Source organism: Pinus tabuliformis, chromosome 1_2 (genome assembly GCF_031772625.1).
Source record: "Pinus tabuliformis cultivar Carrire ecotype Pingquan chromosome 1_2, CPIR1, whole genome shotgun sequence".
Taxonomy (NCBI): Eukaryota; Viridiplantae; Streptophyta; class Pinopsida; order Pinales; family Pinaceae; genus Pinus; species Pinus tabuliformis.
The window spans coordinates 453,187,253-453,201,749 of record NC_142298.1 but is presented as its reverse complement, the minus strand read 5'-3'; the positions used below and the strand labels follow the sequence as shown (position 1 = coordinate 453,201,749).

At 35.1% G+C, this 14,497-nt stretch overlaps 1 protein-coding gene across 2 annotated transcripts in view; it reads left to right on the top strand.

Annotated features, from left to right (window-relative positions):
• Positions 1-6,512, top strand: part of LOC149206320 (cysteine-rich receptor-like protein kinase 2) — an 85,583-nt gene extending 79,071 nt beyond the window's left edge. Inside the window, exons 2-6 of one of the 2 annotated variants that reach the window (XM_089393673.1) lie at positions 4,972-5,114; positions 5,216-5,423; positions 5,542-5,776; positions 5,851-5,899; positions 6,090-6,512. In XM_089393673.1, coding sequence (XP_089249799.1) covers positions 4,972-5,114; positions 5,216-5,423; positions 5,542-5,776; positions 5,851-5,899; positions 6,090-6,485 — 1,031 coding nt within the window. In that variant the 3' untranslated portion in view covers positions 6,486-6,512. Of the gene's footprint in view, positions 1-4,971; positions 5,115-5,215; positions 5,424-5,541; positions 5,777-5,850; positions 6,002-6,089 lie in introns of both variants that reach the window. The other variant, XM_089393672.1, reaches the window with a different exon arrangement.
• The last annotated feature ends 7,985 nt before the right edge of the window (positions 6,513-14,497 follow it).

Below are 14,497 nucleotides of genomic sequence, written 5' to 3'. Positions count from 1 at the left end.
CCATTCAAAGGTAAAGCACATTGATGTTCAATATCACTTTGTGAGGGATATGATAGAAGACAAAAAGGTGTTGCTGGTAAAGGTGGACACTTTGAAGAATACTACAGATGCATTGAAAAAATCTGTGAGCTCTGAGAAGTTCTCTTGGTGTAGAGAAATGATGGGCGTTTCAGGGCTGGATAAATGACTAAGCTCTTATGTGGAAAGAAAACAACAAGTGGGATAATGTTGGGTTGTGTTATATTCTTTCCATGACTACCCTATGTAGTTAACTGGGGGGTTAGAAGGGGGGCGGAGTACCCCCTTCGTTGCGCCAATTGCATAGTGGGGAGGTCATAGGGGGGGTTTGAGGGGGGCGGGTAGCCCCCCTCTATGGGGTCCGGGGCAGCGACCCGAGATTTTTTTTTTTGGACCCTATATTAGGTTGGGCGAACCTACCTATGGTTTTGTGCATGGTTTTTCGCACATGGTTTTGGACACGATGGTTTTTGGTCCATGGTTTTGGACGCGATGGTTTTCGCTCCATGGTATTGGATGCTTCGGCATGTGTAAATAAGTATTGTAACGTTGAAAGGAATATAATGAAAAATCAAGCTGGTAGTCTCGGTTTTGGGATCCAGGGGAAAATCTCTGTGTATATGTGTTTTATGTGTTATGCTCTCACATTGTTTATTTTCTGTGTTTTATAATTCATATGCAGGTAATTTCTGTACGGGGTTAAAACCTACACTTTGGCCCCCCCACCATTTGTTGTTGCAAATGTACAACCCATGGGCATGTCTTGAGCCTTGGAGAGTCAATTATTTTTTCAAAACATTGATTTTCTTCTCTCGATTCATATTTCCTCCAATTTTTTCTGCTAGGGATGTTATGGTTGAATCTTCCACCAATAATTTGTTCTTGTTCCCTTTTTATTTCTTCCAATTATTTTTGGGAATAGAGGAGGATTTTGTTTACATGGGTTGTTCGGGGTCCATAGATGTTGGTGATTATCCTTTTATCCCTAGATCCTAATTCTTGGAAAGTCATTAGATGAAATTCACTACCACTACTAGGCTTCTCATGATGATTCAAGTTGCATTCCATACCATGACCTTACCATCCACCTTGCCACTAGAGTTGTTTACAAGGAGATGAGTTCATTATAACACTACATTTTATATTTATTATATCAACGTGGATTCATAGTTATGTTTGGTCTCTTATAGAAGCATGATATCTCATTTCTCTAATAGGTTTTTTTTTTCAAGAGGTAGTTCTTTCCTTTACCATTTACCATTGAGGCCTATTTTATTCCAAAATATTTTCATGATTCACTAGATGGAGAGTGGATTGGAACTTATCTAAGAGAGCCTTGTTTTGGTTAGAGTTGATCTATAGGGAACCCGTTTTTTGTAATTTTGGTTTATTGGTCTTCCCCCTTGGTTTACCCTTTACTCCTTTTATTTTCTTCTGATTTAAGAGCGATTAATTTCATGCCCAATTCATTGAAGTGGTTTAGGTTGAAAGTAATTCCTCCTCCCCTGGTCCTTCTCTACATGTCCTCCTTGTATCATTGTGGGATATCTCTTAGGGGAGGCAATTTAGATATTCCTACTCAAATTGTTCTTGGAGTAAGATGTAACAACCTCATCCCACATTTACTTGCTTTTACAAGCTCTCCAGCTAAACATGAGCTGAGAGTTACTATGACATGACCCAACATCCAAGTTCCAATTATGGAAGTGGGGTATACTAATCGGAAACATATTGAAACCTCTTAAGGACATCAGATAACCTAGGTGTTAGATCACAATCCCTAGTGCTCAAGTCTTGAGTTGGAACTTCTTTTAAACTGAGCTCATAGGCCAACCACATGTACATGCCTCCCTCCATGTGGTTGTAGTCGAAATTTCCCAGTTCCATGCATGTAGGTGTGAAATCAGTGCCATATTTTCTAGGCTAGCTTACAAGCCACTGCCTAGAACAACCTAGAACTTTAAGTACCAAGGAGATATCTTACGCAAAAGTTGCTAAACACCTCAAAAATATTTCGTCAAACACATACTAAACATAATAAATACGGGTGATGAATTCATATACGTTCCATGTCTCCTTAACTTCATCAAGGAATAATAAAAAATGCTTAATTCCCTCTCAAATTAGTTGTAACAACACTAGTTATCCCATGCATCCATATAACCATTCATTAACTTTAAAAAATCATAAACAAGATCCATGGCAAGAGCACATCATTTAACCATGCATATAACCAAACATATAACTAAAATGAATTCATGACAAATCAATGATAAAATCAACAAAATAACTAGTACATGTGCTCATTGATCACAATAAGGAAATAACTCAAATGAACATATATAGATACCAACCAAGTCAAGGACTTCACGTACCACCCGACCATAGATTGGGATGAACCAAATCTCTCTTTCAACAAATCACCCCCATGCCATATTCCAAGCATGAATGTGGGATCTCATGGGATGAATCAAAACTGAACAAACTAGGGCTTCTAGAGGCCAAAACACCTCAACCCTCAACCACAATGATTTCACCTAAACCGGTCCAGAAATCACTAATAAAAAGCAAGCTTGGATGCCTCCAAATTTCTTCACGATATTCAACGGATTTTTCCTGCCTCCTCCCATTCGTTAAGAGTTCCAAGAGAAATCCCATCTCCACCCTTGACCCTTGGGAATTTCCTGAGACCACCTCACCAGGATCCAAAGTCTATTGGCCATCCAAAGATTAAACCAAAACAAGGAACCCACAACACCATGGCTAACTAGGAAATGACAAGGTAATGATGAAAACCACTGTCAATCTAGGAAAATCCCACACCAATCACAACAACACAACTAAACAACCAAATGAATGCACCATGCATTCAAATCTCAACAATGAAATCACACATGCAACCTGTTACATGGAATGTCCTCTTATTGTAGCTTCTTTTCCAACCTTTTACTTGTGATCCATTACTCTCCTTTGCTTGCTTGTGTCCAAGTGCCTCCTCTCTCCTCTCTTAGAGATCTATTTATGAAGGTGATCTAAGCTAGAACTGACAAAAGCTATGAACTGTTTCTTTGATGTCTTTTTATCATTGATGTCTAGTCTCTTCCTTTCCTTTTTCCTCTTTTCTTCATTTTCCCTCATTTTCTATCTAATTTCCCCTGCATGTATATTTGTGTCCCTTGATCTTCCTTTTCTCCTATTTTCCTTTATTTCTTTTATTATATTTCCATTTATTGCCTCTTTTCCTTCGCCAATTTCCATAGCCATTAATTAACCACAAGTGATGCCCATTATAACGTTTTTCCCTCCATTCAACTTGGAATATGTGTGACATGACCTTGGTCTTATTTTATTTATATATAAAATCAACCCGGGGTTGTTACACAAGAGTGTTATCATATTGTCCATTTATATATGAGTCATGAGAGACCTCTTTAGCCACACTTGATGAGACTGATTCCTCCATGATATTTGTCCCCTAATTTCTATTTTCCTTGGAACTACATGATATACCTCTTTTGGTTTTTCTTCTTTTGACGTCTAGGTCCTTTATTGGTGATAAGATGGGTTTTATTTGCTTTTTCTCTATAGGAATTCTTTCCTTCTATTATGTGATGGTTGTTGGCTCCTCCTCTTTTTGGTTCCCTCATTATAAGGAAGGATTGATTCTAATTGCAATGCATCAACATTATTTTTTCTTTGTAGTTTATCGACATGTGGAGTTAAGCTATGATTTCAATTATTTTCAGTTTTCATTGTACATTTTGTCTCTAGATCTTTATATTTAATGTTGGCCTCATTTGTAGGGTATTCTTAGAACAATGATTTATTTATTTATTTGTAGTAATTTATGTAGATAAATAATATGTGCTTATCTAGGGTTTGGATCCGTACAATGCTTTCATAGTTGGTGAGAATGTATTTAGGAAGGGCACTAAAGACATTCATGTAGACATCGATGCTGATATAGGAGGTGCATCTTGTTGCTTTGGTTGCCTTAAATGTTTTTACATAAAATTCAATCTTATTTCGATTTCCTGTCATGGTTTTTTAACGACAAAATTCGTATGGTACCAAATACATGCATATTGATATGAGTAACTAAGTGAAATCCTCTTGTTCTACATTGAATTGTTCTACCTAGTAGCAGAAAAAAAGATTATTGAATTAGAGAAGTAGGGGCCATTCTAAAATACTCAAAAATGGTATCTTATGTTAGTGAATTTAGTGGAAAAGCATTATTTAGAGCCTAGCTTGAGCTATACAACTCATGTGGGTTTCAATTGTTTCTTATCCTTGAGGTGAGTAAGGTATTTCTCTATTGAAAAATCCTAAAATTTCCCGTCTCTGCATGAACATTGATGCATATCATATAGTTGTTAATGCACATGGAGATGGATTCATAGCATGGGGCCTTTGTTGTTTTTCTAAGAAAATATTGTTTGTCTTTTCCTATAGTTTCCTTTGTTACGATTGTGAAGGGGGAGGCTTTATAAGTCATTCCTTCATGATTATGGACTTGAAAGTGGATGACCCTGGCTCTCCCATCTCTATGAAAGCTATGAAGTTTGTATAATGAGTTATTTTTTGAACCTAGGCACAACCATTTTCAAGGTTTCAGTCACCCACCAAGTTGTAACTCTATTGAAATAATGTTAGCATAAATACGAACAATATAGATGTTATAATCCTACTAATATCAAAAGTTTCCAATAATCACAATTCCAATGGATGTTATAACCTTAATTAATTAAAATTATATCGATATTATGTTGTAAAGTATTGTATGTTTTCATTGCAGTTTTTTCACATTTATTAAAACACAAGTATCAAAACTACAATAAGCTTCAAAGAACAATGTGTAGACTACAGACAATAAAATGTGTAAAATATCATATGGTCATTGATAATGTTGTTATATTATATTTCTAAAAACTTTGACATGTTTTTTTGCAGGTCACTACAAACCATCAAGTGAACTCTCAATAGCTATATCCAAATCAAAACTAAATTACAAATTTGAAACTCTACAGACTGCCACTAAAAATTTTGATCCCATAAACAAAATTGGTCAAGGTGGCTTTGGTTCAGTGTATAAGGTGATTTCAATTTTCTAATTTCATTTTAAACTTTTGATTTTTTAAAATACATAGATAAATTTACATCATTATTGAACAAAATAGAATGGGCATGTTTGCAGGGCCTTCTAGATGGTAGACAAATTGCTGTGAAGAGACTATTTTCCAATAGAGAAGAGAGTGTGAACGAGTTCTTCAATGAAGTCAATTTGATAAGTTGTGTTCAACACAAAAACCTTGTCAAACTTCTTGGATGTAGTGTGGATGGCCCAGAAAAACTTTTGGTGTATGAATACCTTCCCAACAAAAGCCTTGATCGATTTCTATTTGGTAATAGTTCTTGTCTCAATAAATTGATTTTCCTTATGATCAATCTTCAAATGTTGAGAAATATTATCTTTTCAAGTTATGTTTAAGTTATTTGATATAGAATTTTACTTTACAACAGATGAGACCCTGGAAAATGCACTGGATTGGAAAAGGAGGTTTGACATTATACTAGGCACTGCAAGTGGGCTAGCTTATCTCCACCAAGAATCAGATATACGCATCATCCATCGAGATATAAAAGCTAGCAATATTCTACTAGACCACCTTTTCAAGCCAAAAATTGCAGATTTTGGGTTGATTAAATACTTCTCAGAAGATCAAAGTCATCTTAGCACAAGAATCATTGGAACTCGGTGAGAATGAATTTGATAGTTATTAATTTTTTTTAATAGAAAATGTGTCTAATTTCTTATTTTTGTTTTCACAGAGGTTACATGGCTCCAGAATATCTAGTTCATGGCCATTTGACAGAAAAGGTTGATGTTTATGCTTTTGGGGTGCTAGTCCTTGAGATTATTAGTGGCAGAAGGAATAAAACTCCTATGCACAAAAATGACATACCATCTCTCTTAACAATGGTAATTGAATCATCATATAGACAATTTTCATTGCTTCTTCAAATAAAATTCTAATAATATTCAAATTTATAATGTATGTATGGTGCAGGTTTGGAACTATCATCTATCAGGCACTATTGCAAGCATAATTGATCCCAACATCAAAGAAAACTGCCAAGGGGAGATACTACAAGTTGTTCACATAGCTCTTCTTTGCACACAAACATCTGCGATACTTCGTCCTTCCATGTCTGAAGTTGTCACATTCCTCATTAGTAAAGACCAAAATCTTCTAGAACCTACTCAACCCCCTTATATAGATGTCACCCATTTACCATCAAACATTAATACTAGTGTTACAGTGAACCATTCAAATTCAAATACTAACACAAGTGTTTCACCTATATCACTAATAGATGGTGGTACATTACCAAACGTTCACTCTTCCTCTCACAATCCAATGTCATTAAACACCATTTCAATAAGCTCTTTTGGTCCAAGATGATAAAAATAAATGTTTCAAAGTTAGTAAATTAGTTAATCCCACATGGTGGGGATTATTATATTTTATAAGTACTATGAACGCATACCAACATTCTTTCAAGAAGGGGTACAAACTAACTTTTGTAACATTGGAATTAATCCAATGGAAACATATATGTTATTTTTTTTTAAATGGATTGAAAAAAGGACTATGTACTTGATATGTAGTATAGGGATCTAATATATTCAAAATACCCAAAACAATGTTAGAATGGCTGATGCAATCTATGGATTTAATATATTATTAGTGTTGAATAATATATTATTAGTGTTAGAATGGCTGATGCAATATATGGATTCAATATAGTTGAACTAGAACAAGTGCAACAATATTAGTGTTCAATAGAAATGTATATCCTCCGGAATATTTTCAATAGAAAAGCACGTGATTTCAAAGTGTACGTCTGGAATTTAACCCGATGGAAACATATTTGCTGTTCTTGTGTTAGAATGGATTGAAAGAGCTAGCTATGTATTTGACATGCAAAATAGGGATCTAATATATTCAAATCAGAATATATTAGAGTGGGATCTAATATATTGGAGTGGTAGTAATTTACTGATTTAATATATTATTGGAGTGTTGCATACCATCCATAGATTTAGTATATTTGAATTACGAGAAGTACAACAATATTCGTTTGGCTTTAACGAGGAGCGTATATCATCTCATTTCTGTATGAGAACATGATTGATTAAAAGTACATGACTTTTAAATGCACACGATTTTTTAAGATCTAATATGTATCAATTTAAATTGGAATAAATATAAAAATGATAAACAAATGCTTAAAACAAATAACAAAAATTATATGAATTTACATAATAATGAATTATTTATTTTGAAATTATAAAATGTTCACACGATTTACAATTGGTTCATAGGTATTCCTTAGCAAATTTATCGTGATTTTAAGGTCAAATTGAGAAAATGAGATTTCTCAAAACCTTGAAACATAAAGGTTTTTAGGAAAATAATTAGGTAGATTTGAAGTTGTAATATCAAAATCCTTGTTAAATACAATTAGATTAAGGAGAAACATCTTTTTTAGGAAAATAATTAGGTAGATTTGAAGTTGTAATATCAAAATCCTTGTTAAATACAATTAGATTAAGGAGAAACATCTATTATTTAGGTCTAATGACAAAAAAAAATAATGATTTAATTGATTTACAAACAAACATTTTCTTCCTACATTATTATGAACTTTCTTCTAGTCCAACCAAATCACAAGTACAATTCCATTTTACCAATTATAACTATTATAAAGGTTGATATTAGCACTTACAATGTTAACATTTTTTTCACTTTTATTGTTTGGCAATCATCCTTCATGATGAACATATCTATTCATAGTAAATGAATTAGTCTATAGTATTCCTATTCACATGCTTAATTTGCTCTTTTACCATGTTTAATCGGTAACTCATTGGAGGATCAAACCTAGTAGCATATTCACATTCTTAATTAGTCACCAATTACAGTAGAATTGAAAGGATAGATAAACCTTGCAACATGCATTATCAACATGAAGGTCATAAAACTTCATAATTAAGCCATGGCTTAAACAATTATCCATTAGAATAACAATAGACACAATTACTCCTTTTTGATAGATACAACTACCATAAAGATAACATTAAAACTCATTGTTTTTGTGAATTCACTTGCTTCTATTCCTTGTCATTCAACCTCCTTCATAATGGTCCAAACAATATACAAAACTTGAACAAGTATGTAAAAATTGTTCTCTGAGAATGGTAACAAAAAAGTATAAGAGACTTAAAAAATCCTAAAATGGAAAAATGAATAAAAAATAACCAAGACAATTCATGTTCTTTACCAGGAAGTGCTTACTCACTCCCATGAAATAAGAATCAAATTAAGTGTGACATTCCATATTAATAAAATAATTGCAAACACTACTACAAAATTCATTTCTTTCCTTGTTGGGGTCATTAGGTTTGTATTACTATCCATTAGATAGTCATTTGGGAGATGGATCCATTATGAAACTACCCTTCATGTTAAAGATGTGCATAGACTTTCTCTAGAACTTTTTGTTATACAGAATCTACGATTGTCGACAAAAGCATCTCCCCTAGGTCGGTGGCTAAGTTAGAACAAAAGAGGGACAAGGAACCCAATTCTTTTCCTTAAAATAAATAGATAATGGAGTGAGGCTTACCTCGAATCCTTCGCATGCTTCGCTTATTCTTTAGCTTGGAAGCCCCAATTCCAGCTCCGATTGCCAAAATTAGAACTTGCACAGTGAGATAACACAAGCCAAGAAACTACAAGATGTATGCATTATCATATAAGTACTTCATTCAATAGATAAACATGGTATTGAAATATATGAAACAACATTACATATAGGAAAACAATGAATTCATTTCATTATGGAAAACAATAGATTCATTGCATTACTGTAAATGGAAGGAGATTACAACCATAAGTAGTAGTTTATCTTGTAGAAGAGCTCCTCCAAGTTGTTGACTTGTCCTTTCCTTGTCACAATATGCACTCCAATCACCCTAAATGCATGGAATGATGGCCACTCACTATAGCATCATAAGGGAAAAATTATTCTCCAAAAGCCAACCCCCAACCTCATAATAGGCTGGATATATATAGAGAATTATGGTAAGTTGGGAGTTCTTATCCAATTACCATCCTAGGGTAAGAGATCCCCCTTTGATGGAGGGATAGGATCAACGGATAAGTGGTGAAAAATCCAATGTAGGGATGGATAGGATCCGAATGATTTATCCAAGGTAAGTAGTTCTAACAAATTCTGGAAACTCCTAGAAGATGAAGCTTTCGGAATCCCAATCATCCTCCCAGATTTCTAGAATGAACGCAGGTGCAAAGGGGAGCAACCTATTGGTGACCAACGCAGGCCATAGTGGAGCAACCTACTGGTGAACACACCCTAGTAGGCTTATAGGGAGTGTTGGTCCTCAAACTCGCTTAGATGACACAATTTAGGGCTAAAATTCTAGGAAATGAAAGGTACATGCTTAGGGATTTGTGCAAGATGGTGACAAGGGGGAATAAAATGTTGATTGATCCCATTAGGAGGCTTACTGATCAAATGTGAAAAAATGACCTATAAGAAAATTCACCCTAAAGCGCAAAGTCATAGATGATGATTGTTGAATGAAGTGTTTTACCTTGTAACAAGTAGGGATCAAGGACAACCAGTGAGCTTCATCTATTACTGTAACAACCTTGGCGAAAATTCCATGTATATATATATAAGGCCACGGTGATGGGACATGTATTCCACACTGAATGGTGGGGCAAGACATCCTAGGGGGTGTTTATTTGGTTGTGTATGGCTAACGAAATTGGCAAAGGCAATGGCTAAGGCTTTGGAAATGAAAAATGGCATTTTGGCACATTTATTCATGAAAATAATGGAAATTAGGAGAAAAAGAAGGTGAAAGGTCACAACTTGCATGCAGGGAGGAAATTGAAGGAAAATAATGGAAAATGAAGAAAACAGAGGCCTCATTAATAAAAGGCTTTTAAGGACCACTGGGAAAGCTTTTAGTCAGTTTAAGCTCTTGGCTTAAGCTTTCACTATGGTTATGCATGGGATCAAGAAATGAAAAGAAGGCAAGAAGAAGGAAGGAGCAAGGAATATCAATACCAATCTATTACAACATGGTTCTCTGCACGTATCACTTTGCATGTGTTATTTCTTTGCTACATTTGGCATACATGGTATTTCATGTGGTTATTTTGCTATTATGGCATGGGTTTTGTCATATGGAATAGTGTTTTCAGCCTAGCCTTGCCATTTTCGAATAGCCATGGTGTGATGGGGTTCTCATGTTTTGGTTGAGTTGGATTTCCTGATGGACAAAGCTGAGTGGGATGTATCTCTGAATTATAGAGCACATGGCCTAGTGGCCCCTGAACCGAACTGTGGATCACAATAAAGCCACTGGCCTAGTGAACCCTGAGCAAGACTATGGGTTGCAGTAAAGTCAAGATTGTGTTGCCTCAGTGGGCCTAGGATTCCTTACTGGTGAATGACAGAATATACGGTAAGGCTAAGAGGTGGTTTTCTCTCCATTGGGCCTAGTAATCCTAGGTTCTGATACACGGTAAAGCCTGGAGAGTGGGTCTCAGTTTAGGGCCTAGTGATCCAGTGTCGATTCTGGTAAAATCCTAAGAGACCGGGGTCTCATTTTAGGGCTTCGTGATTTTGGTTTGGATTGCAGTAAATCCTGAGAAACTAGGATATAAGAAAATCGCTTACGCTGTAGGTGGATAAATCCGATGGCATCAATGCTTGTTTGGCCTAGTGATCAGGTGGAGATCATAGTAAAGCCTGTTATGATATGTTTATTGTATTATCCTGGTGATACAGGATGGATCATGGTAAAGGTTGGTTTCTATTAATGAGGGTGAGGTCGTGTAGCCTCGATATGCCATGGTTGTTTCTTTTGGTTTGATTCCCACATTCATGCTTGGAATATGGCATGAGGGTGAATGGATGAAGAGAGATTTGGCTAAGGATTCTACGGTCAGGTGGAACGTGGAAGTCCCATCTCGGGTTTGGATTTTGCATAATTAATGAAATTTTATCTCTTTGTTTTTCTATGAGAATTATACTAGATTATATGTGGTTTATATGGCTGTGATTCCATGGCTATTTCTACCCCTATTATGTTGGTTATGTATGTGTTTTATGACAACAGCTATGTATGGTTCTCATCACGTTTTACTTTTATATGAATGAAAAATGTGTTTATGGTCTAATGGATGGAATGGTAGTTAATGTGTTGAGGCATCAATGCTTCATGGCGAATCTTAGATAAGTATGAGACCTCTATGCTCATATTTTTTATTTATACATGTACTTTACATATTCATGATATGTTTGACGAAATGCCCGTCATTGCTAGTAGGGGTCCAATTAAGTTATTAAACAAGTATTTTCTTTAGTACTTTCATTTCCATGTTATTTTATTGTTATGAAGAGATGGTTCAATTCTGGGTAACGACTTGGGCTTTGGGCCTAAAAAAGTGGCTCAAATCTTGGGGACGCTGGTATAGAACTGACTAAATGAGTCCCTGGATGTTGGAAGGAAAGTCTTTGAGAGTGAATTTGGGTTTCTAGATGATGTCATGCCTATAACATGAGAGCAACTGATGCTTAAGTTGTCCAAAAGTTTAGTGGGACTTAAGGGCAAGTTGTTTGAAGTGTTGGATTGGTTCCTAAGGGTCCTGAGCCTAATGTTGAATGTTTGTATGGTGTGTTTCTATTGGTTCCACTTCCTTAATGTGACTTAGGAGGTCAAATCATATCATAGTGGCCTCTCGTCGCATGTTTACCATGATTGGCTGGTTTTTTGGGTAGATGTGGGAGGAGGGTGTTACCTAGTGGTATCAAAGCATGGTTCACCCACCAGACTAGATGGAAAACATTTATTGGCCATGCATGCATGTCAGTTGCATGTCTGTCCCTTACAATTGCATTCCATATGTTTGTTTCATTTGCATGATGCCGATCAGGTTTGAAGTGATGTCGTCATGTGAAACTTGAGGTTGTCATGAGGAACTTGATTTTGATTTTGGTGGAATGAATCATCATGAGTATATGACTAGTTACATATTGTTATGGGTTGCTTACATGTTATATTTTTCTTGATTACATCCTTGTATGGTAGGTTTCATTATTGTATGTTTGATTACATCTATCGGTCTTGTATGTTAGTTACATGAATTAATTGCTTATGCTTGACTACATGCATTCATGCATATGTGTAGTTGATTAGGCATTTCTTATGCATGTTGATGGTTGCATATGACAATGTGTACAATGGAGTAATGGTTGTTGTCATGCATGAGGTCATGGTTTGTGTAGTTGATATGGTCATGCATTGATGACTGGACTCTAGCTAGAATGATGTGTATATGGTTTCGTACTCATTTGTTATATGTGTATATGCAGTTGTCATACATGAATGGTCTTTGTTATAGTTATGCATGAAATGTAGGTCAAAAATGACTTGTGAAGGCATGGTATGTAATTTAGGTTATCATGATGATATAAGCATGTTATGATGCTAATATGTTGGATGCGATGGAGAAGGAGATGCATATAATCATAATGAGGTTGCAACATTGGACTTTGGGGTAAGAGGAGATTGTCATATATGTATTGTATGTTTGGCATCCATGTATGCAAGTCAAGGATTGTTATATGAATTAGGTTATATACATTAGGTTTATGTACATGTCTTTTGATGTTATGGTTACATACATGATAGATGATATTTGATTAGTATAGTCATAAGCACATGTGTCAAATAGTCAAGAATGATAGTAACATGTGCTCGTATGCATTGTTATTATTATTTTATGTTAGATAACTTAATGGTTAGGTTATATGTTGTTGATGAGCATGATATATAGAGTGTTGTTGTTATATGCTAGTAACTTTGTGATTAGGGTTATAACATTTATATCTTTATGTTATATGTATCATGTGAAATTGGATTGACCTATGCAGATGGTTAGGGTTATGACATTCAGGTATGAGTTGACTTATCATGTTGCGTTGTGTGGCACTAATCTAGACCGATTGTACATATGTGATTGTTATGCATAAATGATAATTGTGTATGAATTATGTTATAAACATGTTATCTAGTGACTATTTTGGGTATCGTGATATTATTTATGTTTGATTTAATATATTGTGAATTTATATCATGCTAACTGGATTGATTATGCAGAAAATATTGCTTCCCCTAAGATACATTAAGGTATGAACTTGTTTATGTCATCTACCTTGTGCTTGACTGTTTGATTATGGCATCTATTTGGTATTTGAGTGTTTGGTGTCTAGTTGATTTATTTAACATGCTATGTTTGCAAGTTAGTTGAATGTTTGATGAATTTCATAATATAAGTATGCACTCCAATGATCTTGTTTTAAGATGATTGTATTAACACATATGTGTTGAGACAGTTGATATGTACTTGAATGTAGTTGATAGTTGTAAAATTATGTCTAATGACTATGAGTTGACTATGGGTTATGACATGATTGTTTGTAAAAGTTGATTTCAAATTGATATATACGATTGTCTTGATATTTGGAACATGTGGTGTGAGCAGTTGCAGGGAACATGCTTGGTATTAGTGTGACAAGGTAATAGTTGATGTGTTTATATAACTAACAGTTGGGTGATATGACAATACATAGTAAACCTCAATTGTAGCAAGGTAAAAGGGTAAACGAAAGGAATTGGGCAATAATTCCTTTGGCTATGTTTGGAAACCCTAATTCCAAACGAATGAGTACTTTGCACACATGAAGTCTTCTTAACATTGATTTCTCTAAAATTATGTGGATATGTGCTGTATTCATGGACCTATAATTAACAAGTATATTAGCTAGTCTCTAGTTACAGGTGGATTTTTCAAGGGAATTGGAGTTCCTTGAGAGATGGCATGGACGTGTTTAGCTACAAGGAAACATGCTTGGAAAAACAAGATAATGTATCTAGTGTATTGTTATATTTATTTATGCACTGACAATTATGTGTTTATGGTGGTATGATGGAGGGGATTGCATGGAAAATAGGTTACCATGAAATCTTGAAGAAGGATCTGGTTGAGCTTTCCTTGGGAACCATGGGGATTGAGTCCTGGTGTTTGTTGTTAGCCTTGTGCTTTTGGTTTTTTATGATTGTTGTGCTTGATGTGTGATATTGAGTGTGTCTGGTGCATAGTTATGCCTCTTTGTTGCAGTGTTGTGTTGTTATTGGTTTTCATGGTTTTACTTCTTGTTTGTTTCTTAGTATTGTATGTTTTAAGTCTTGAGAATTGGCTGGGAAAAGAGGAAATTTATTGGAGCTCGGGGAGAGCTATGTGGTACACAATAGGCAATATAAGACATGGATGAAGCTTTGTGTATGAGTAAGTGCAACAGAAGGTAGGACTAT